At 38.3% G+C, this 23739-nt stretch overlaps 1 protein-coding gene across 3 annotated transcripts in view; it reads left to right on the top strand.

The window, feature by feature from the left end:
- The window catches only part of CRPPA (CDP-L-ribitol pyrophosphorylase A), a 321101-nt gene that overhangs the window by 24351 nt on the left and 273011 nt on the right, over positions 1 to 23739 (top strand). For all 3 annotated transcript variants that reach the window (XM_019443506.2, XM_019443507.2, XM_019443508.2), the window contains exon 3: positions 15164 to 15313. In XM_019443506.2, the coding sequence (XP_019299051.2) occupies positions 15164 to 15313 (150 nt within the window). The remainder of the gene's footprint in view (positions 1 to 15163; positions 15314 to 23739) is intronic.

Raw genomic sequence — 23739 nt, 5'->3', positions numbered from 1 at the left:
TTCTTTTTCTCTATATTTTGCAAATTTAACTGCAATATGTCTTGGTATTGACCTGCTTTTGTTGATTTTAATGGGAGTTCTCTATGCCTTCTGGATTAGGATATCTATGTGTTTCCTTCCCCAGAATAGGAAAGTTTTTACTTCTTATTTCTTGAAATAAACCTGCTGCCCCCTCTTCTCTCTCGTCCTCTGGGACTCCTTTTATACAAATATTACAGTATGTGATGGAGTCACTGAGTTCCCTAAGTCTACTTGCATGTAGCATAATTCATTCTCCCTTTTGTTCAACTTCATTATTTTTCATAATTTTCTCTTCTATGTGACTTACTCATTCCTCTGCTTCTTTCATCCTTGTCATTCTATCCAGTCTGTTTCAAATCTCCGTTGTTGGAGTTTTCATTTTTGCCTGATTGGTTTTGAGCTCTTTTATCTCTGTGGTAAGGGTCTTCCTGATGTCCTCCTGTTCTTCTCAATCTCAGTGAGTGTCCTTGTGGTTGTTACTTTAAATTCTCCATCAGGCACATTACTTGTATCAGCTAGATCTCTGGCTGGATCTTTCCTTGTTCTTTCTTAGGGGATGAGTTCCCCTCCATCTTGGCATTTTGTCGAAGTCTCTGTCGTCTTCTCTGTGTTGGAAAATCCTATTAGGTTTCCTGTTCCTGAGAATAATGGCTTTATGAAGGAGATGTGATAAAGTGTTCAGGGCCTGGCGCTTCAGGCCCTGTCTGTGCTGTCTGCTGCATGTAGTCTGCTGCTGTGCTTTGGCTGCTCTGTTGCTCAGGCCAGTCATTTGCAAAGGGTTTCCTTGTCTGTAGCATGCAATGTTTGGATCTTGGCCAGAGTGTAGTGAGTTTTAACTAGGTGTGGTCTGGTCTGCTTGTTAAATGAGATTCGATGCTCCTTCCTCTTGACTTGAAGCCTTGCAGAACTCTCTGGTTGGAAGACATGGTGTGAGCGCAGGTTTCTGCTGATCTTCTGGTGAAGGGGTCTGCTGTGCTAGGCCTTGGGCATGCTTGTGTGAGAAAAGGAGGACCAGCAGAGTCCTGGCGTGTCAGGACTTGGTTTAAGCTGGTGAGGCTGCCAGTGGTATGCTGTTGAGTGAATCTGGTTGGCCCTGTGCTCTTTAGTGAAGCTGGTTTATGCTGAGGGGTCATGGAGGGAGATGGCACCAGCCAGTTCCTGTGTCCATGGAGAGGAGTCTCTGTGCTTGCTGCTGTCAGGGAACTACCCCCCCCCACCCCCAGAATATCAAGTAACTTCCCCATAAGCGTCCCAGGCATCTTTCAGATTGCTGATGTCACACAGTCTGTCTCCAGGTTGCTTGCCCACCTGGAACAGTACATTGTCCTTTGGACTCTATCCCAGTCAAGCCTGATGCCTTTTTTTTTTTTTTTTTTTTAAATATTTGTTTTTAATGATGACTTTTAAACTACAAACTTTAAGGATGTGCCGTGTTAGGGGGCCTGCCCTAGTCTTCTGGAGAGGGTCTCGCCACTCTGGGACAGATGTAGGTTTGACTGAGAAGGGCAGGTAAGCCGGAGCACAGGGGCATGGGGTTTGTAGCGACGCAGGCTAAGCAGCCGGTGTCTGGGTTAGCTGCCCTCAGCAGGTGTCTCTGCGCCTATGCTGTGGGGCAGCGAAGGGAAGTGCTGCCTGCCCGCTCTTCTGTCCCCAGAAAGGCGTTTCTGTGAACACCACCTCTAAGAGACAGTGGAAGAGTGAACGGTCTCTTCCCAAGCACTTTAGGCAACCCTCAGATCATGCAGTCTTTCCCGGATGGTTCGCCTGCCTTCTTTCCAGGAGGAGGGCAGTGTTCTCAGGCCTCTTTCCCAGCCAAGCCCGCCAACCGCTAAAACTCCTGGCTTTGAGACCTGCTGGTGAAACTCAAGAAAATCAGCCTCTCTCGTTTTCCCAGCCAATGGCTTTGGAGAAGAGTTCTCCTGAGTGTACCCACGTGCACTCCAATCTCTCTCTTTCTCTTAGCTTTCTTTGTGGCCAGGACTCCTTTCCCTCTGCAGCACCCACGATAGGTTTCTTCCCCAAACCATGTCTCCATACTTCATACCTTCCTCTGTGTGGCCTCTTCTATTCCTCTAGTTGTACAGTCTGTTCTGTCAGTACTCAAGTCACTTTCCGGGGTATGATTTGACAATAATGTAGCTGTGTTCAAGGGATAAGTCAAGTCTAGGGTCCTCCTGCTAAGTTGGCATCTTAGCTACATAGTGTCTGCCAGGTTGATTTTAAAGTCACTTATTTTTCAAAGGTATTGTGCATTGTCTCTATGGTGTGACTAGATAAGAGTATCTTTTTTCCTCCCTTGCTTAGGATTTATTCATGCAGTTTGATTAATATCTTATCAATTCTAGAGCCTTCCATATCATTAACTTTTAAATATTGACTTTGCCCCATTTCTGATCCTACAGCTTTTTCTCCCTTCTACTTATGCATCACTGAATGTCTGGTAAACCTTACCCTGTCCTCATAACATCATTTTTTTTTTTCTGGCGCGCGCGCGTGTGTGTATGTAGCGGGGGTGGTGGTTTCTGAGTAGCCTCGGTTTTCATTTATATTAGTCCTAATATAATATCTTGTTGAAGTATTTTCACAATCAAAATTTGACTTCCTAGGAGTTTGATTTGGTCCTTTTCAGCTGTCATTGCCCCCCCCCCCTTTTTTTTTTCACGATTTTATATTCTTTTAGTACTTAAATACAAATATTTAATTCATTGTAGCTAATGTAATTCTTCGTAGTTCTTAACTTCTTCATTTCTCCACTTTTATTCAAGATTTGTTTCTTCCTCTGTTGAGCAGTTTGTATTGTAGTCCCATGTTTGGCAGGACTTTATCAGTAGGAATCCTTTGGGCATGGGATGAAGATGTGTTTTTGAAGCAGATTTGTGTTCTGCCAGGGATCCTGAGGGCTTTACCATTTTGGATTCACATTATGTTAATTTTTGGCTTGAGGTTTTATCCACCTTATGGTCATGTTAAACCAAACTCTGAACTCCCATTAAGTCTAGATGACAGTTAGGGCCTCTCAGGGAAGGTTCCCCTACCCATCAGAATACAAGCCAGGATAGACAGACAATTTTGTATAATCTTAACGCAGTGGTTATTGTGCTTTATCTGGCTTACCTTTTAAATGGTTACCTGGATCTTAATGTGAGGACCACAGTTCTTGTGGACTAGGTAGCATAGTCTCAGGACAGAATTCCTCATTCTGTCTCATTTGTTTATACTAAATCCTCTTAATAACCCAACGCATCTCCACTGTCTTCCTTGGATTCTGGATGTGATGTTAGTCCTAGGTAGTTATCTCATGAGTCACGGTTCTAAAATAATGATTTTTTAAAGTTTATTTATTTATTTTGAGAGAGAGAGAGAGCGCGGGAGAGAGAAGGGGAGGAGCCTGGAGAGAAGAGGAGAGGGAATTTCAAGGCAGGCTCCATGCTCAGTATGGAGCCAGATGTGGGGCCTGATCTCATGACTGTGAGTTCATGACCTGAGATGAAACCAAGAGTTGGCTACTTTGCCGTTTAACCAACTGAACCACCCAGGCACCCCTAAAAAATTAGTAAAAAAAAAATAACCTTAAGAGTCACACTGGGGAAAAAAGCTATTAATAACATTTTCTCCTGAACTTTCTTTTTACATTGCAAGAGGTTTTGCAAGATAATTTGTCAGCCATAGTCCTGAAATTAGAAGTTTTTTTACTGGGGCACCTGGGTGGCTCAGTCAGTTGAGCGTGTGACTTCAGCTCAGGTCATGATCTCAGGGTTCATGAGTTCGAGCCCCGCGTTGGGCTTTGTGCTGACAGCTTGGAGCCTGGAGCCTGCTTTGGATTCTGTGTCTCCCTCTCTCTCTGTCCTTCCCCTGCTCGTGCTCTGTCTCTCTCTGTCTCTCAATAATAAATAAACGTTAAAAATTTAAAAAAAGGTTTTTTACTAAGTATAAATTATTTTTATATTTCTGCATAATTAAAAGTCCAGAGATGGATGGGGCGCCTGGGTGGCTCAGTCGGTTGGGCGGCCGACTTCAGCTCAGGTCACGATCTCGCGGTCTGTGAGTTCGAGCCCCGCGTCGGGCTCTGGGCTGATGGCTCAGAGCCTGGAGCCTGCTTCCGATTCTGTGTCTCCCTCTCTCTCTGCCCCTCCCCCGTTCATGCTCTGTCTCTCTCTGTCTCAAAAAAAAAAAAAAAGTCCAGAGATGGAAAAGTAGTAATGAGGACATTGTTATAAGGGAGATGTTGGAAAGGGTAAAATAAGTTGGAACATAGAAATGTGAGAGAGTCATTTTAGGATTAATAAGGTAGCTGTTATATACACAAAACTGCCAGTAATAACATGAATTTGAAAATTATAGTGCATCAGAAAGGCAACCTCCTCAAAATGTGTTCCTGAGAGAAGACATTTCCATAGTTGCACATATTAAAGTCCTGTGTTCTTGGATCTTTAATCATGTTTTATCTTCTCCTCCCTTGCCAAGTTCTGACAGTAACAGGTCACATTTATTGCTCCTTCTTTTGCACCTCCTCAGTGCAAAAGTTTACTCCTCAGTGCACAGTGATCTGGCTTCTTCTCCTCTGACTACTCTGTTCAAAATCACCTGTAATTTTTCAGCTCCCAAACTATATGTGCAGTTTTAGTCTGTTATAAAATAAGTAAGATGACTGGCTTTTATACCTGGTTCCTTGAAGGAAGAATTGAAGTATTTAGAATTTCCAAAGCAATAGAGGTGGGTTTTTGTTTTTCATGATCCCCTTCCATCTCCCCTGAGATGATGCTAATGAGATCACTCAGGATCTGGGCTGGTTGTCAGAAATACTAATGGTGTCTCATTACCAATGGCAGTTGGAGGTTTGAGACTTTGAACCAGCCCAACCTCTGGGGAGAGTAATTGCGCTGGAGACTGAGTTGAACCACATGGTCAATGATTCAGTGACTCACACTGACAAAATGATATCCCAGTGAAGACCCTGGACACTGAAGCTCAGGGGAGCGACCTGGTTGAACAGCGATGTGCTGATTGCATGGGGAGAGGGCACCGCAGAGGCTGTGTTCTGAACTCGCAAGCCCTCACCCCATGTTTCTCGACATTTATCTGGTCTGATACATATCCCTGGTCATACACATGTGATCATAAATAATCATTGTCAAAATGTAGTTCTAATCATTTTCCTGAGTTCTAGGAGTTTTGGGTGAACTTCATTGGAGGTTATGAGAACCTTCTCGGTTTGCAGCCAGTATATCAGCAGAGCTGGTGATGTGGGGATCCCACTTGGGTCTGGTGTCTAAAATAAGGGCATTCTGGTTGTGAGCTGTGGGGGTTGTGCTAAGTCCAGGTGGCTGACATTAGAAAGAATCATATTATACCAAAGCAGCCTATACAGAATGTCTTAGCTAAATTGACAACGTTAACCAGACCTTCCTTCTGCAGCTCTCTCTACTTTGTCTTCTGTGACTGCAATCTTTGCTGGTTTTTTTTTTGACCACTCTTTCCAGATATATCTTCCCATACTCAAAATGTTTCCTTTAACTTCTTATATAACTGAACAAAGTACTTCTGAGCAATCAAAATCATGCTCACATTACTTAATTGAAAAGTAATGTTCACATTGAAAAGTACTGTTACACAGTAAAATTCACTTTTGGGAGGGTATACAGTCTGAGTGTTTATACCTGTATAGATGATTACAATCACAACAGAAGTTTGTAACACGCCAAAGAATTCCCTCCTGCTGTTGCCTGGTACTCAGACCCTTGGTCTCTTCCTAATCCAGGTCAATTCTTGATAGGTGCTCTGTCCCTTTGTTTTTGTCTCTTCCAGAGTACTGTATAAAAAGAATCCTACAACATGCAAGTTTGTGAGATGATTATTTGACGTGGTACAAAGCATTTGCATGTACCCGTTTTAACTCCAAATTGGCATATTTACTCTGAAATCTCTCATGCTATCGCTTCTCTGCTATAATTGCAGACCTTGTATGTTAAGCTTCCAACTGAACAGAACCATTTAAATTTGCCTTTTTTAGCATCTCTGGAATAATCTGTAGGTTTGAACTCATTAATCTTCCTTGATTTCTTTCCTTGAATTAGCTTTTGGAGACCAGGGGGGAACCATTAAATCTCCCCCTCCCCCCATCCAGGGGAAATAACCTAAGACTTGAAGTTTAGAAAGATGGCTGTCTCCCTGGTTTGATAGATGGAGTACAGGAGGTTGAGGGGACTGAAATTAGTCTGGGATCTTTGTAATGATCTAGCGAAGTGGTCAAAGTCTATTTAAGCAGACTGAAATAGAGAAAGAAGTAGAGGTTGGGGGGCAGGGGAAGAGTTTAAGGAACTGGATTGGCTGGACCTGATTGGATGATGTGAGCCAAGGGGTAATAGGACACATGTACTTGTGAATGCTTTAATTTTTCTTTGCCATTCCCTGACAGTAGACCTCATCTTCTCTTCTAAAATGCTCCTGCCCTCCCAGACCTCAGCATCCTTTTCAGACACTGAATTGCTTTCCCGAATTTGGCAGACCTACCCATGTTAATATTAGTTACCTAAAGAATTTTAACTGCTTGTGATCTTATCAACTCCTGACCCTTAGGTACATCTTACTGCTTACCTAATAAAAAGTACCCTACACTTACTATATTGGGTTGTTTCTCCAGTATTTAAGGCAACAGGTATTTTTGTATCTGAGAGTAGACTTCCAGACCTGAGTTTCTTTGTGTATCTGAATACTGAAGTGGCACAGCATTTCTCAAACTTGGCACAATCTTACATGTTTTCGTAAGGTACTTTCTGTTGGGGGGGGGCAGCTATCCCATGCCCTGTAGGATGGTTAGCATCATTAGTTAGAAAATATATTGAGTCCCTTTCTGAAGAGAAATAGTGTAACCTAATAAACTGAAATTCTGACGGGGTCGGGGTGGGGGGGTGGTGTGTGTGTTTGTGGGGGGGCGATCTTTGTATTTTACAGCAGGACTGTACTCAGTAACGATTAAGGAAAACTTGAGAAGTAAAAGCTAATATGTGTGTATCAGGAAAAATAAACTGTTTGACTATCCAGTATTGGATATTTATGCAAAGTATTTTGGGCTTGTTATTAAAGAGCTAAACGACTCAACAGATGCTATTTTCCAAACAAAGAATCTTAGGTAGAATTGACCATGGCCAACAGTAAATTGTACTGGATCTTTATTGGTTAGTTTTGATCATGATCAAGTGCATTGAAGGTCAGAGTTCATTCAGTGTTGGGTGGGGGGTCAGGTAATAAGCGCTCCTGGGCCATTGGATTCTGTATCTTACTGGAGGGAAACATTGGTATTAAGACCTGGGTCTAAAAGAAGCAGTTTGATATGTGAGAAAGCCTGATTTCTGAGTATTTAGTGGCAAAGTTGAGGCTTATTTTAACAAAGTTGAAGTGCCCAGGGCAGGTAGTGAATTATTCCCTGACTATGGAATGAGGTAAAACTTGATGTGTTACTGATGGTGAAAAGGCTACTGTGTGAAAAGCTTTTGTTTTCTTTAGCTAAAACTGTGACTCCTGTATATTTTATGTATTACCTCTAAATCAAGTTGGAGAAGGAGGCAGATCAAGGGGTGGTGATATACCTAGGGATTAAAATGTAGTAAGGCTTATTAAACACCCAGGACATCCAAGCAGAATACTTTTGATCAAATTAGATGTAAGTTAAATGGTACTGCTTTAATTTTCAGGAATTAAAGTTGAGTATATCAAATGGGGCTTTATTTCTTCATGCTACATATCCTTTTTTTAGGGGTACATGGAGTGATAGAGCAATTTGGATAAGTTTTTCTAAAATACTGGCATTTCTGTATTGAATAAATTATTTTTATGAAAGGATATTGGAGTTATTGTATTATCAAAATATGAAATACTCACAATCTCATAATGCCCAATGATTAGCTTTGAAGATGTGATTGTGTAAACATTCATTAAGTAGTCTCAGAATAGAGACAACTCAGCTAAATGAAATTGTAATTATATAGTCAGGATTTCTATAGTATGTTGTCATAATTAGCCTGAATGAAGATAGGCGAGTAGGAATGCATGTCAGCACCTGCTCTGTGTATGGATAAGTATTGTTGAATTTTGCTTCTAAAAGTAAACAGAAGAGGTGGGGTTCATTTTTCCACATTGTGTGATTTGTATCTGTGATTTCCATGCATTGACTTGTGGAAATACTTGGATAGATTAGCGTGAGATGCAAGTAATCACTGTGGTGCTGAGCTGTTAAGCTTCCATTCAGGGCTTATTAGGCTAATTCCCAATGAGGCAGTGTATTTGATAACTTGGGAATTATGCTTCATGTAACAAACTACCCAAATAGCTCTATTTTAGAGGCACCTAACTGACTTTGTTCATACTTGTGTCTTAATTTTGATACTTTAAATTTCGGAAAAGATTCACATAAATGAGGAGTTAGGTTTCTGAACAAACATCCCTTTCTATGGAAACAGCTATGGAGTGCGTGCCTGTCAGGATTAGCATCTTTGTTTAAACCAGATAGTTGAGTGAGTGGTAGTTTTTTTCCACATGTTATCCTTTTTATGGGTATTTTATTCAGTAAACCAGTAGTCACTTTGTGCTTTAAATGGTCTTCCTATTGTGCTACTATACAGCTGATCTCTAGGCTTCCAGTTAAACCTTACTGAGTCTTGCAGTATACTGGTCCTACCATAATTACATCCCAGATAAGGATGTTATTTTTTCTCTTCAGAAGTTTTTAGTAGTCAGAATGAGAGTCCACAAATACACTCTTAGAAATTAAAAAGGGAGAATTTGAAAAGCACTTTGGACACTTAGGTATCCACCACCTGAACATTACTGGTCACTTTTAAACCATATCCCTGCCCTGATCTTATTTATTTCCCCACATGGATAAACATTATCCTGAAATTTGTTTTTATTTCCTTGTTTTGTTTTTTGTTTTCATTTTTGTCGGATGTATTCCTAAAGGGCATAGTAGGTTTGTATGATTTTTCATATCCCTGTAAAAAAATAATTATTTGTATGATTTAACTTTTGCTTATTTTGACAGCACTTTTTTCCCCCCCAAATACATTTAGGGAATTGTATTTATGTGAATCTGTGCAGCTATCACATGTTCATGATCACTGTTTTATATCACAGTTCATCTATTTGTAGTTGATGAACCTATGTTTTCTTTAATTTTTGCCAATGCAAGCATTGCTGGCATGAACGTTACTATTAATGTCTTAAGCACGTGACCCAAGGATTTCATTACAGTCAAGATATATGCATGTCACCAGCTTTACCAGATGATGCTCAATTACTTACCGAACTTGGATAAATTCTACTCACTAGGGTATAAAAAGAGTTGAGCTAGAGCCATATCCTTACCATTTAATATTGTTGATGGTCTTTTTTTCTAATCCAGTTAGTGGCAAATGCTTTCTCTTCGTGGTTTAATTTGGTATTTTGTTAATAGGTTTGGCATTTTTTTCCCCAGTATTTACAGGATTTATGTGTTCTCATTGAATTGCCCATGAAAGTCTTTTGTCATTACTTTTATTTTTTAAGTAAAAAGCAATTTCTAGAAATTACTTATATATTAGGCACACAAATATTCTGCCAATTATATTCCTTGTAATCATTTTCTTCCAGTTTATTTTAATGTAGTTAAAAATACTAATGTCTTCTCTTATGATCTTCGTTTTCTGTATGAGATCTGAGGGAGGGAGAATGGGTGCTGGGCTCAGATTGTGGTGGTGCAGAAAGTGAAAACTGTGCTGAAATGGTATATTTTGAAGGTGATGGGCTTGCTCATGGATTCGATTCAAATGGAGTATGAGAGGAGATAAATTAATGCTGATCAAGGTTTTTGACAATAACTAGAAGAATAGAGTTGACTTTGATGAAGATGGGAAGTGTATGGAAAAGCAGCCATGGACTGTGTGGTATATGTGAAACCAAAACTGATGTCAATATGTTAAAGTTGGGGTGTAGCTCTTGATCTGAGAAGTTAAATAGGGTATTTGGATATTGAAAGTCTGGAATCGAAGAGATTGTTTGAGGATGGAGATATAGTTTTGGAAGTTCTCATGTAGATAGTATGTGAAATGCTGTGACTTGATAAAGTCACTTACGGAATGAGGGTAGCTAGAGAACTTTGAGGTCTCTGCTTGTGAGATGATTGAGAAGGTTTTCTGAAAGCCAGGTGAACAGATGCCCTTGAAGACAGAGATACCCATTGGATTTGGCCACGTGGGGGTCATGGGTGATATTTATAAATGTATTTTTGTGGTTTGGGGGAGATAAAATCCTCATTGAAGTCGATTGCAGAGAACAGGAGAAGAGACAGACATTGGAGATTCTAAGGAATACAGATAATTACTTTAATGGAGTTTTGTTTGAACCTCACTAGGAGTAATTTGCTTATAGCTGGAAGATAGGTGTGATCAAAGGAAGACTTACTTGATGGGAGATGTCAAAGATTGCTTGGATGCTACTGAAGATAGTTGACAGTAAAGGAATAAAAATTGATGAAGCAGGATAGAAGGCACACTGTTGGTGAAAGACTTGAGAAAGGGATGGGTGCCAGTGGATAGGTTCAGACACTGGCTTTTACATAGGAGCTTGGGAAATTTTTTTGTAGTTCTCAGAAAATAAATTTTAACTTCCTTTGTTAAACATTAAGTATTTGTTTTTGATGGTTTATTGCTAGTATAGATAGAGATAGAAGTGATTATTTAATGTTGATCTTGTCCTCTGCTTTCTTGTCAAATATGTCTATTCCTAGTTTTATAGGGAATTCATCCAGATTTTCTGTAGAATACTGTCTGCAAATAGAGATAGTTTCACTCTTTCTGGATGCTTTTTATTGGATTTTCTTGTCTAATTTTCCTGACGAGAACTTTCAGTACAACGTTTAACAGAAGTGGTGACAGTGGATATATTTTTGTTCCTGATGCTAAAGAGAAAATCCAGAGTTTTTATCAAATACGATGTTACCTATTGGTTTTTCACAGTTGCCGTTTTTTGGCTAGAGGAAGTTCTGTTCCTAATTTGTTGCATGGTTTTTTCACGAAGGAGTGTTGCATTTTGTCAGATACTATTTCTGCATATGTTGACATGTTGGTGTTTATTATTTTTTTGCCCTTAATATGATATATGACATTGATATTTTAGTATATTGAATCAATTTTTCATTCATGGGATAAATCCCATTTGGTTGCCAAATTTGGTTGTTAGTATTTGGTTGAAGATTTAGGCATCTGAATTCATCAGGGGTTTTGGTCTGTCGTTCTTTTTTGTGATGTCTTTAGTTTTGGCAATACTCATCTTACAGAGTTAAGTTAGGAAGCATTCTCTCCTATGTCCCTTTTTGGAATAATGTGAGGAATGGGTATTCAAGATTTTTTGTATAACCAGTGAAGCCTCCTGGGCTTTTATTTGTGAGAAATTAAAATTTCTAATTCAGCTTTCTTAATTGTACAGGTCTATTTAAATTGTTTGTTATTGAATCTTTTTTTGTAGTTGATGTCTTTCTAGAAAACTGAAATTTCATCTGTTTTGCTGAAATATACTTGTTCATAGTTTTATATTTCTTCTGTAAGGTTGGTAGAATGTCATTGTTTGATTCCTGATTACACTAATTAGAATCTTCCCTCTCCCTTGGTTTGTCTAGCAAAAGATGTGTCAATCCTCTTTATCCTTTCAAAGAACTAACTTTGGATATTGATTTTTTTTTTTCTATTTTACTACTTTCTATTTCATTTATTTCTGCCCTAGTCTCTATTTACTACTTATACTTGATTTAGTTTAAGTTTTTTTTTCCCGAAAAAACTTTAGAAGTGTTAAGTCTTCAGGTAGAACATTTTTGACTTGAGAATATCTTTTTATGTATTGACATACACTATAAATTTCCCTCTTTGGATTGCTTCTCCTGCATGCTCTGTTTCATACTGTATCGTTTCATCTCATTGTGTCTTCTGTTTTCCTAATTTTTTCTTGCATTCATTCTTAGTATGTTCACCTTCCACATTTTTGAAATTCTCACATTTAAAATTTATTGACAGATTTTTTTTTTTTGAGGTATAATTGATGTACAACATAAGTTTCAGGGGTGAAAGATAATGTTTCAAATTTGTTAACTTTATTTTGGTGATCATTTCGCAATGTAAACATCTGTCAGCACACGTGGTTACAGAATCCTTAGGATTTTTAAGATTTCTAAGCAACTTGATGCTGTAGTCCATGCTGTACATTACACCTCTAGTTCTTATTTTGTTCACTGGATATACCTTTTGACTGCCTTCACCTGTTTTGCCCTTCTGTACCCCCACTTCTGGCCACCACTAATCTTACGTGTCTTTGAGGCTTTTTTTTTTTTTAGGTTATATGTGTAGGTGAGATTGGTCTTTTCGTATGTATTGGTCTTTTTCTGACTTGCTTCACTTAGCATATTGCTCTTGAGGGTCCATCCATGTTGTTAGAAATAGAAATTTCCTTTCCTTCAGGCTGAAGAATAGTTTCTTGTGGATGTGTATACCACATTTCCTTTACCCAGTCACTGGTTGGTGGACCTTGAGATAATTTATCAGTTCTAGGTGGTGATGGTCTCCCTCCCATTTCCTCAGGGCTTATTGTTGCTGTTGTATGTGACTTTGCTGGTCTATTTCAGTGATGTTCCCCTCCCCCTCCCCCCATACCAGGTGAAGTCTCTGAAATCACTTCACAGAGGGTGCAATCTTGGGCATGGATATAGTCACCCTGGAATGACAGTGGTTTTAGTAGGATTCTTTTTGTCTTTGTTTTGTAATCTCTTACTGTCTGTCTCTGATATCACACCCAACTGATAAAGTCTATTCATTACCTGCAAATTGCTTTCTTTTTTTCTTTTCTTCCTTATTTCTTCCTCTATTTCTTTGTCTTTCCTTCCCTCGCTTGGCAATGCCTGAGTTATAAAATGTTCTACAGTGTGATTCAGTTACACTTTGCCTCCTCTGCAATGGTAGTTTTTGAGGCCAATGTTGGAAGTTTGCTGTGATTTCATGCCAGCTGCTGTTACCTGGCTCTTTCCAAGGTGTCCCTGGTAAACTAGCTTGCCAACAGTTTAGCTTTTTGCTCTCTTGTAGCTACCACCCCAGTCTAAATAGCTTAGTGTGATGATAGTCTTTTTTTTTTTTTTTTTTTTTTTTTGAGAGTGCACTAAGGTTTAAACTTGCTCACAGTCAGTTCCATATAAGGTGAGTTCCCTTTTGGGAGAGATTGATAGCTCTGTTCTTAAAGCCTGTCTGTCCCATGAAAAATCCCTGTACTGCTACTTGAGTAGGGAGTGGGGGGCATGATGTCTTGTTTCTCTAAGTGAATCTTCTATTTCACAAGTAGGGTGGTGCATGGAGACATTCAAAGACTCTTGTTATTCTTCTGGTGTGAAAACTCTGCCCTAAGTGAGATTGGGGGTTAAGGGTATTCATGCCCCAATATTCATTGTCTACCTACTGTGCCTGGGGTAGATAATCCATTCACAAGTTGTGGCTGTGTGGTTGGAAGGGAGTCGGCAATCTCTCGTCAGCAGTTTCCTTAATTTAGCCTCTATGACCTGGGGCTGAATGGGATGGGAAGTTCTAACACTCTGCCTTCCTTCTGGGAGGTAGTGGGAGAGGGAGCCCCATCTTTTCATCCATACCACTCCGAGTGGAACTTCAGTCACACTAAGCTGGGTGGATTATTAAGGAAGAAATAGATCTTGCCTTGAGTACCAAAAGCTCTCTCTTTTTGGCAAGCTTTAGTTGATTTTCTTAAAAAAATGTTTCATTTGCTGCATGCCCTTCAAAGACTTTAAATGGTTGCAGTAAAATACTTTCACTACTTTGGCTGGAGAGAGAATCTGGTGAGGTCCTCTTGCTCACGCTTTGTGTTTCATGTTGTATATTAAATAGAATTTTTGCTTCATGGCCTGGTATAGAAGATTATTTGCCCATAGTTGGAACGTAAATAGAACTTTTCCTGTAAAAAGTTGTGTGTGTGCTCACACACGTGTATGTGTTTCTCTTGCCTTCTAACCTTTACTGACAGGTGTTGGGCTTGAGGACTTGGGTTTGCTCCTTACTGAACTTGCACCTACTTGGACATTACTGCCTTCCTGTCAGCCCTGGCAATGTGCTCATTTTTGCTTTTATTCCAAGGTTCCAAATTTCTACTTAAGTCTCTGGGAATTGTGACAGTTTATAAACTGTCTACTTGGCTCACACATTAGCTTTTATTTTCAGCCAGTCTCTTGGATTTTATAAGCCAGTTTACGGACTATTTATCTTGCACAAATACTAGTCTTCTCAAGTCCAAATTTGTTGGTGTATCAATTTGATGGCCTGCAGTATCTGTGTATTAGTCACGTGGAAGATAGGAACTTGCGGAGGAGGTTTGGTTAATGGCCTACCACAGGAACTATATTTTAAAGCAACTTCTCCAAAGCAGTTGTTTGGGTTGTAGTTTCAAGACTACAATGAAACACTTTTAAAGATAAAGGGGACAAATTGTCAGATATGAAGGTGTCTTTTTGTAATGTTTAAATGCATCTATAAATGAGACAGTTTAATCAGAGCTATTGAAATCAATGGCTACTTTACATGAGGGCACATTGCGCTGAGATAGTTTGAAGGGAATTTTTTTTTTTTTTTACAGGAATTAGAGTATGGCATAAATTCATTGTTACTCAGGTTGAGTCTCATTTTGTCCTTCTTAGGAGATAGGTCTCTTTCCTTAATTATCTGTGTTTAAGGTAAATCTTTTGAAAGCCCGCTAAGAAATAATGATGTGTCATCCTTCTCTAGTTTTTCCCCATTAATTCTTCTCCCTCTCTTGTTCATGGAACAGCCACTTGTATCTTACCATTCTGATCTAGTATAAGACTTACACGGCTAGTGATAAACAAATACGAACTTACAGTGGAAAAGAGTATCTGTACCTCTTACTTGGAACCGTAATATTAAGAAATAGATTTTTTGATGTGAAATACTGTTTTATTAACCAAATTAACACTTGTTCAAATATTTTCTTGAGGTTGCTTGTTAAAATTAGAAATAGAACCTCTCAAAAATAAGAGAGAAAGTTGAGAGTTTGATTGTGAAATATGCTCTAGGTGAAACAAATGTTAATTGGATCTCTGTTTGTTTTTCAGGCAGCAGGAGCAATTCGACCTCTTGTATCTACTGTAATCAGTCCATCTGCTGATGGTTGCTTAGACCATTCACTAGAACGTGCCAGACACAGAGCAAGTGAAATGCCACAGGCTTTTCTATTTGATGTGATCTATGAAGCATATCAGCAGGTAAGAATCAGGGTTTCTGAAACCTGCTGTGTTGGGGGTCTGTAAGAATACTTGTCTATTTGGAGATTTGCTGGAAGAACTTGGGTGATTCCGTGTATAGCTAGGCTCATGGTTAAAATGGACAACAGTGAAGTACGGACGATTCACAGCTGGGTCATAAGAGAAACACATGCAGAGTCTGGAAGTATACATGTGTACTCTGAAGTTCTCACCTTCCCCTGAAGGGTCACACAGAGCACTCCCTTCCTCGCACCAGCAATGAAAATTTAGCAACATGTGTGTGATGGTTCTTCTCAGGGAAGACCATCAGAGACTTAGTGTCCAAGGTATTTATTGGGGTTGGTCATATAGGGATCCTCTGCCTTAGCATGTATAAAAATTCCAGATTCCCAGAAGGAAGGTAGCTGTCCAACCTCAACCATATTGTTTATGCAGTTAGTCTGAGCACAGTGAGCCATACTTAGTGGTTAACTGTTCAGTGAGAATACTGCAAGAGACAATTTCCCATATTGAGGTGGAAAAGTAAGGACAGCCGTTTTAGGCCTGTATGATAAATTTCCTGCACAGCTATATTGATACCTTGAAAATTTCAATTAACAAAATAACTTCTTTTAGAATCTCACATAATTCATTCATGTTTAGATGACCCAGATTACCTTTTTGTTTTTCATGTTCTAAAAATGTTTTGGGACCCGTAGAAGTTTTACTGGCTTTTATTGCATATTGATGGATTAAATACTTACTGAATATTAGGTATTATGCTTGTCAGAAAATACCCCATGAAATAAGTTATAACTACAGTGACTCATTGCTTGACTGATGTTAAATAATCTATGAAGAGTAGTTTGAATAGATGGACTTTGAGGAATATGAGGTACTGGTAATAGGGTTATTGACACTTAAAACAGAAGAATGCCTCCTATTTCGGATAGAAGGTGATCACAAACACAATAAATTATGGCTCAATCTCGTTGGTTAGTTTTAAAATGAGAGGATGTAAATGAGAATCCATTTTAGTGATATAAACAGTATGCCATGGTTTGTATTATTTCCCTAAAATGAATTTGGAGTACAGGAATTTATCTATATTTGGCTATTAATTATTCCAAGGGTAAGCTACTATAAATATTTATTCAAATACTCTTTTACATCCTAAATGTTGCAGAGCTAGACCACATCTGCCTTACCACCTGAAATTGTTGATCCTTAAACACTTAGACTTATCACATGTCATTCTTCCTAGTATATTTTAGAAGATAAAATGAATATAATTTCATTTCCTCACATTAGAGAAGCATTTTTTCCCCCCAGTTTTTGCTGGAGAATTAAGTGCTAATGCACTGAGGTATTGGTTCTCATAGTGTGGTTCCCAGACAGAATCGGTATGCTTTGGAACTTGTCAGAATGCAAATTCAGGGGCTCCACCTCAGATCCACTTAATTACAAACTGTGGGAATGGGGCCCAGCAATTTGTGTCTCAACAAACAACTCTGCCATGTGATCCTAATACCCTGAATTTTGGGAACCACCACCCTAAGGCATTCACACCATGTAATGAATCAGACGCTCTTCTACTGCGTTCTTGAGAGAATTCAGAAAATAGTAACATGATAATAATTACGTGTGTTCTGTGGTTCAGGTGAGGAATTTTGAATTACAGAATCAGTTTGAAGGTTTTGCTATAAGCTTTTGGTTTTTCCTCAATTTTTTTGGTTTAATTATTTATTTAATTAATTTTTTTATAAGTACTTTTTATTTTTTATTTTATTATTTATTTTTTTAATATGAAATTTATTGTCAAATTGGTTTCCAGACAACACCCAGTGCTCCTCCCAACAGGTGCCCTCCTCAGTGCCCATCACCAGTGCCCTCCTCAGTGCCCATCACCAACTTTCCCCTCCCTCCCACCCCCCTTTGTCAAGTTTTGATTAAAATCCAGCTAGTTAACATACAGTGTAATACTAGTTTGAGGAGTAGAATTTAGCGACTCATCACTTAGCACAACACCTGGTACTCATCACAAGTGCCCTCCTTTATACCCATCACTTATTTAAGACATCCTGTCCAAGTACCTTCTCTGCAGTAACCCTCAGTTTGTTCTGTTTCTTGGTTGGCCTCTTCCACCCCACCCCCTTGTTCATTTGTTTCATTTCTTAAATTTCGTATATGAGTGAAATTGTGGGATATTTGTCTTCTTCTGGCTGACTAAATTTCCTTAGCCTAATACTCTCTAGCTCCTTTCTTGTCATTGCAAAGGACAGTGGCAAGATTTCATTATTTTTCTGTGGCTGGGTAATACTCCATTGCATGTATGTACGTGTATGTATATGTACGTCTATCTACATGTACATACCACATGTTCTTTACCTGTTTGTCAGTCCATGGACATTTGGGCTCTTACCATAACTTGGCTATTGTTGATAATGTTGGGATAAACATCAGGGTAGGTGTATCCTTTCAAATTAGTATTTTGTGTATAATCTGGGTAAACGTGTAGCGGTGCAATTGCTGGATTGTAGGGTAGTTGTGTTTTTAACTTTTTTCAGGAACCTTCATACTTTTCTTCAGAATGGCTGCACCAGTTTGCATTCCCACCAGCACTGTAAGAGAATTGCCCTTCCTCCACATCCTTGCCAACATCTGTTGCTTTCTGTGTTGTTAATTGTAGCCATTCTGACTTGTGTGAGGTGATTTCTCATCGTAGTTTTGATTCATGTTTCCTTGACGATGAGTGATGTCGAGCATCTTTGCATGTATCTGTTAGCCATCAGGATTTCTTCTTTGGAGAAGTGTTTGTTCATGTTTCTGCCCAGTTTTTAATTGGATTATTTGTTTTTTGGGTATTGAGTTTGATAAGTTCTTAATAGATTTTGGATACTAACCCTTTATCAGATATGTGATTTGAACATACCTTCTCCCATTCATAGGTTACCTTTTAGTTTTGTTGATTCCTTCACTATGGGGAAGCTTTTTATTATGTTGTAGTCCCAACGTCCCTGTTGCATGTTTAGGTCTTTCATCCATTTTGAGTTTATTTTTTTTTGTGTGTGTCTGTGGTGTAAGAAAGTGGTCCAGTTTCATTCTTCTGCATGTTGCTGTCCAGTTTTCCTAGTACCATTTGTTGAAGAGACTGTTTTTTCCACTGGGTATTCTTACCTGCTTTGTCAAAGATGAGTTGACCATATAGTTATGGGTCCATTTCTGGGTTTTTTATTCTGTTCCAGTGATCTCTGTGTCTGTTTTTTTTCCAGTACCATACTGTCTTGATCACTTCTGTTTTGTAATCCAGTTTGAAGTTAGGAATTGTGATGCCTCCAACTTTGCTTTTCTGTTTCAAGATTACTTTGGCTATTTGGGGTCTTATGTGCTTCCATACAAATTTTAAGGTAGACTGTAGCTCTGTGAATAATGCTGGTGGTATTAAGATAGGAATATGTAGATTGCTTTGAGTAACGAAAACATTTTAACAATATTCTTTGAATGCATGGGCATGAACTGTTTTTCCATTTCTTTGTGTCCTCTTAAATTTATTTAATCAGTGTTTTATAGTTTTCAGAGTACAGATATTTTATCTCATTGGTTAGGTTTGTTCCTACATACCTTATGGTATTAGGTGCATTTGTAAATGGGATCAGTTCCTTAATTTCTCCTTCTGCTTCATTATTACTGTATGCAGCTGATTTCTGTAAATGGATTTTTGCATTCTGTGAGTCTACTGAATTCATGTTTCACTTCTAGCATTCTTTTAGTGGTGTCCTTTAGGTTTTCTGTATAGAGTATCCTGTCATCTGCAGAGTGAATAACTTCTTCCTTTCTGATTTGGATGCATTGTCTGATGGCTGTGGCTATCACTTAGAGTACTATGTTAAATCATAATGGTAAGAGTGGACGTCCTTCTCTTGTTCCTGCCAGTAGAGGAGAAGCTTCCAGTTTTCCCCCATTGAGGATAATATTAGTTGTGGATCTTTCATACATGGCCTTTATGATGTTGAGGTGTACTTCCTTTAACCCTACTTTGTTGAGGGTTTTTACCATGAATGGACATTGGACTTTGTCAAATGCTTTTTCTGCATCTACTGAGAGGATCATATGGTTGCTATCCTTTCTTTTACTAACGTAGTGTATTATGTTGATTGATTTGTGAATATTGAACCATGCTTGCAGCTGAGGCATAAATCCCACTTGTTTGTGGAGAATGTTTCTTTGAACGTACTATTGGATTCAATTTGCTAGTATTTTATTGAGAATTTTTACATCCATGTTCATCAGGGATATTGGCCTCTAGTTCTCTTTCTTAGTGTATTATTTGTCTGGTTTTGAAATCAGGGTAATGTTCGCCTCATAGAATGAGTTTGGAAGTTTTCCTTCCATTTCTATTTTTTGGAATAGTTTGGGAAGAATAGGTATAAACTCTTGCTTAAATATTGGGTAGAATTCACCTAGGAAGCCATTGGGCCCTACACTTGTGCGTGTTGGGAGGTTTTTGATTACTGATTCAATTTCTTTGCTGGTTATCGGTCTGCAGAAATTTTCTACTTCTTCTTGTTTCTGTTTTGGTATGTTATGTTTCTAGGAATATATGTATTTCTTCTAGATTGTCCAATTTGTTGGCATATGATTTTTCAGACTATTTTCTCATAATGGATTATATTTCTGTTGTATTGGTTATTTCTCATGTCTCATTTGTGGTTTTATTTATTGGGGTCCTTTCTCTTTTTGGTAAGTCTGTCTAGGGGGTTATCAATTTTATTAATGTTTTCAAGTAGCTTCTGGTTTCATTGATATGTTCTTTTTTAAGTTTTTTTTAAGTTTCTATATCATTTATTTCTGCTCTAATCTTTATTATTTCCCTTCTTCAGCAGCCTCTATTGCTGTATACTACCCTCTTAGGACTGCTTTTGCTGCATCCCAAAGGTTTTGGATTGTCATGTTTCCATTTTCATTTGTTTCTATATACTTTTTAAATTTCTTCTTTGATATCCTGGTTGACCCATTAATTCTTCAGTAGCATGTTGTTTAACCTCCGTGTATTTGAGGTCTTCCCCAATTTTTTCTGGACTTTGATTTCAAGTTTCATAGCGTTATGGTCAGAATATATGCATGGTACAGTCTCATTCTTGTACTTGATGAGGCTTGATTTTTGACCTAGTATGTGATCTGTTCTGGAGAATATTTCATGTGTATTTGACAAGAATGTGTATTCTTCTTTAGGATGAAATAATTCTGAATATATTTGTTAAGTGCATCCAGTCCAGTGTGTCATTCAAACCCATTGTTTCCTTGTTGATTTTCTGTCCATTGATGTAAATGGGATGTTAAGTCCTTTATTATTATTATAAGTGAGTTCCTTTATGTTTGTTATCAATTGTTATATACATTTTGGTGTTCCAAGTTGAGGGTACAGATATTTATAGCTGTTAAATCTTATTGTTGGATAGTCTTCTTTATTGTGTTGTAATGCCCTTTTTCATCTGGGGTTACAGTCTTTGGTTTAAAATCTAGTTTGTCTGACCTACGTATTGTTACTCTGGCATTCTTGATGTCCATGTGCATGGTAAATGTCCATCCTAACAGTTTGAATTTGCTCATGTCTTTAGTTCTAAAATGAGTCTCTTGTAGACAGCATCTAGATGGGTCTTATTTTTTTATCCGTTCTGATACCCTATGTCTTTTGATTGGAGATATTAGTCCATTTACATTCAGAGTTATTGATATGTTTTTAGTGCCATTTCATTACCTGTTTTGTCATTGTTTGTAGAGATTTTCTCTGTTCCTTTCTAGTCTTTTTCACTTTTGGTCTTTTCCATTCAGATTCCCTTTTACTATTTCTTACGGGGCTGGTTTAGTGCTCATGAACTCCTTTAGTTTCTGTTTGGGAAAATCTTTACCTTTGCTTCTATTCTGAATGATAGCCTGCTGGATAGAGTATTCTTGGCTGCAGTTTTTCCCATTCAGCATGTTGGATATATCATGCCACTCCCTTCTGGCTTGCCAAGTTTCCGTGGAGAGATCTGCAGCTAGTCTTACATGTCTCCCTTGTAAGTTAGGGACTTCTTTTGTTTTGATGCCTTTTAGGATTTTTTCTTTACCACTATATTTTGCAAATTTAACTACAATATATGTTGCTGGTTGGCCTGCTTTTTAAAATTTTAATGGAGTCCTCTATGCTTCCTGGATTTGGATGTCTGTTTCCTTCCCCAGATTATGGAAATTTTTGGCTCTTATTTCCTCAAATGTTCTGTCCCCTCTTCTCTCTCTTTTTCTTCTTGGATTTTTGTAATACAAATGTTACCCACTGAGTTACTAAGTCTATTGTGTTCCATAATTTTTTTCTCTATTTTATTCAGCTTCATTATTTATCCTTCTATATCACTTATACATTCTTTTGCTTCTTCCATCCTTGTGGTCATTACATTCAGTCTTTTTTGAATCTTAGTTACTGCATTTATTTTTTAAAATTTTTAAAAAATTCTTAACTTTTTTAATTAAAAAAAAATTTTTTAATGTTTATGTTTCTTTTTGAGACAGAGAGAGAGACAGAGCATGAGTAGGGGAGGGGCAGAGAAAGAAGAAGACACAGAATCCAAAGCAGGCTCCAGGCTCTGAGCTGTCAGCACAGAGCCGGTTGTGGGGCTGGAACTCGTCAACAGTGAAACCATGACCTGAGCTGAAGTTGGACGCTAAACTGACCCAGCCACCTCAGTTACTACATTTCTTATTTCTGAGTGGTTGCTTTTTAGTTCTTTGATTTCTGTTGTAAAGGCCTCCCTGAAGTCATCCATTCTTTTTTTTTTTTTGTTAATGTTTATGTATTTTGAGAATGAGAGAGCACACAGGAGTGGGGAGGGGCAGAGAGGGAGGTGAGAGAATCCCAAGCAGGTTATGCGCTCTCAGCACAGTATATGGGGCTCAATCTTTCAGACTATGAGATCATGACCTGAATTAAAATCAAGAGCTAGATATGTACCTGACTGAACGACCCAGGCACCCCTAAAGTCTTCATTCTTAAGCCTGGCGAGTATCCCTTTGATTGTTACTATAAATTCTCCATCAGGCATATTATTTATATCTGTTTTGATTAGATCTGTGGCCGTTACTGTATCTTGTTTTTTTGGGAATGGGTTCTTCTGTCATGGCATTTTGTCTAAGCCTCTGTCTTGTTCTTTGTGTTAGAAAAGGCTGTTAACTTTCCTGCTCCTTAGAGTAATTGCTTTATGATTAAGCAGGAATATAGTGTCCAGAACCTGGCACTTGCGGGAGTATCTCTGGTGTGTGTTGCATGCCCTGTGCTCTTGTGCTTTGGCTACTCTATTCTTCAGGCCAGTCATCTGCAGCAGCTCTCCTTGCCTGCTGTGAGCATTGTTTGGTCCTTGGCCTGAATGTGGTGAGTTTTAACTAGGGGTGCTCTGGACTGCTTGTTAAATGAGACCTGATGCTACTTCCACTAGAGCTGAAGCCTTGCTGAACTCTGGTCAGGAGGCATGGTTTGTGCCAGCGGTTTCTGCTGGTCTTCTCAGGAAGGGGCCTGCCATGCTGAGACTTAGGTACACTTGCCTGAGAGAAGCAGCATTGGCAGAGCAGTTTAGCTATAAGTTTTTAAGAAAATTGATCCTAAGGACCCACAAATAAACTTAAATACATGAAATAATTTGCTCTTGACTTGATGTAATTTGTTTACATGGTTTGATTTTCAAAAGCCAATAAAACAATACTAAACACTAGGGAAGAAAGTGAAAGTAAAAAAAAAAAAAGGCTTGAAGTTATAAAATAAACAAAAGCAACCCCTTATGCCCCCACCAAAAAAAACAAACTTAACCTTACCAAAAAAGTGACCTTGTCTTTTTGATGAAAATGAATAGATTTTAACATGAAAAAACTACTTTGAATGCATGAACTCACCCAGTTATGATTTCTATACAAGTTAGCTTACTAAGGATAAACAATTTGAACTATTTTTCAACTAAGAACATGTTTCATGGAAAAGTTTTAGTGAATATTGAATATATATTTGGTACTGGATACAATAGTGACTAAATAGACTATCTTTTGTGAAGGTTTTTATTTCAAACATTCCTTATTAAAGCTGAAATAAAAATAAATTGTCCAATCATTGCTCAGGACCACTATTTTGAAGAGATTCGTTCCCCATCACATATTTTTGGCTCTATATATATACCTGGGTTTATTTATAGACTCTCTGTTGATATGTGTCTGCTTTTATGCCAATAGCATATCATTTTGATGACTATAGCTATGTAATGCAGTGGTAAATCAGGAAATGAATGAACCTGTGGTTTTATTCTTGCTCAAGATTGCTTTGGCTATTTGGGGTCTTTTGTGGTTACATATAAATGTCAGCATTGTTATTTTTCTGTTAAAAATGCCATTGGAATTCTGAAGGATTACATTGAATCTTTTGATCAGCT

Source organism: Panthera pardus, unplaced genomic scaffold, assembly GCF_024362965.1.
Source record: "Panthera pardus isolate Hobbes unplaced genomic scaffold, ASM2436296v1 HiC_scaffold_8, whole genome shotgun sequence".
Taxonomy (NCBI): Eukaryota; Metazoa; Chordata; class Mammalia; order Carnivora; family Felidae; genus Panthera; species Panthera pardus.
This window is presented reverse-complemented; position numbering and strand designations above follow the sequence as displayed.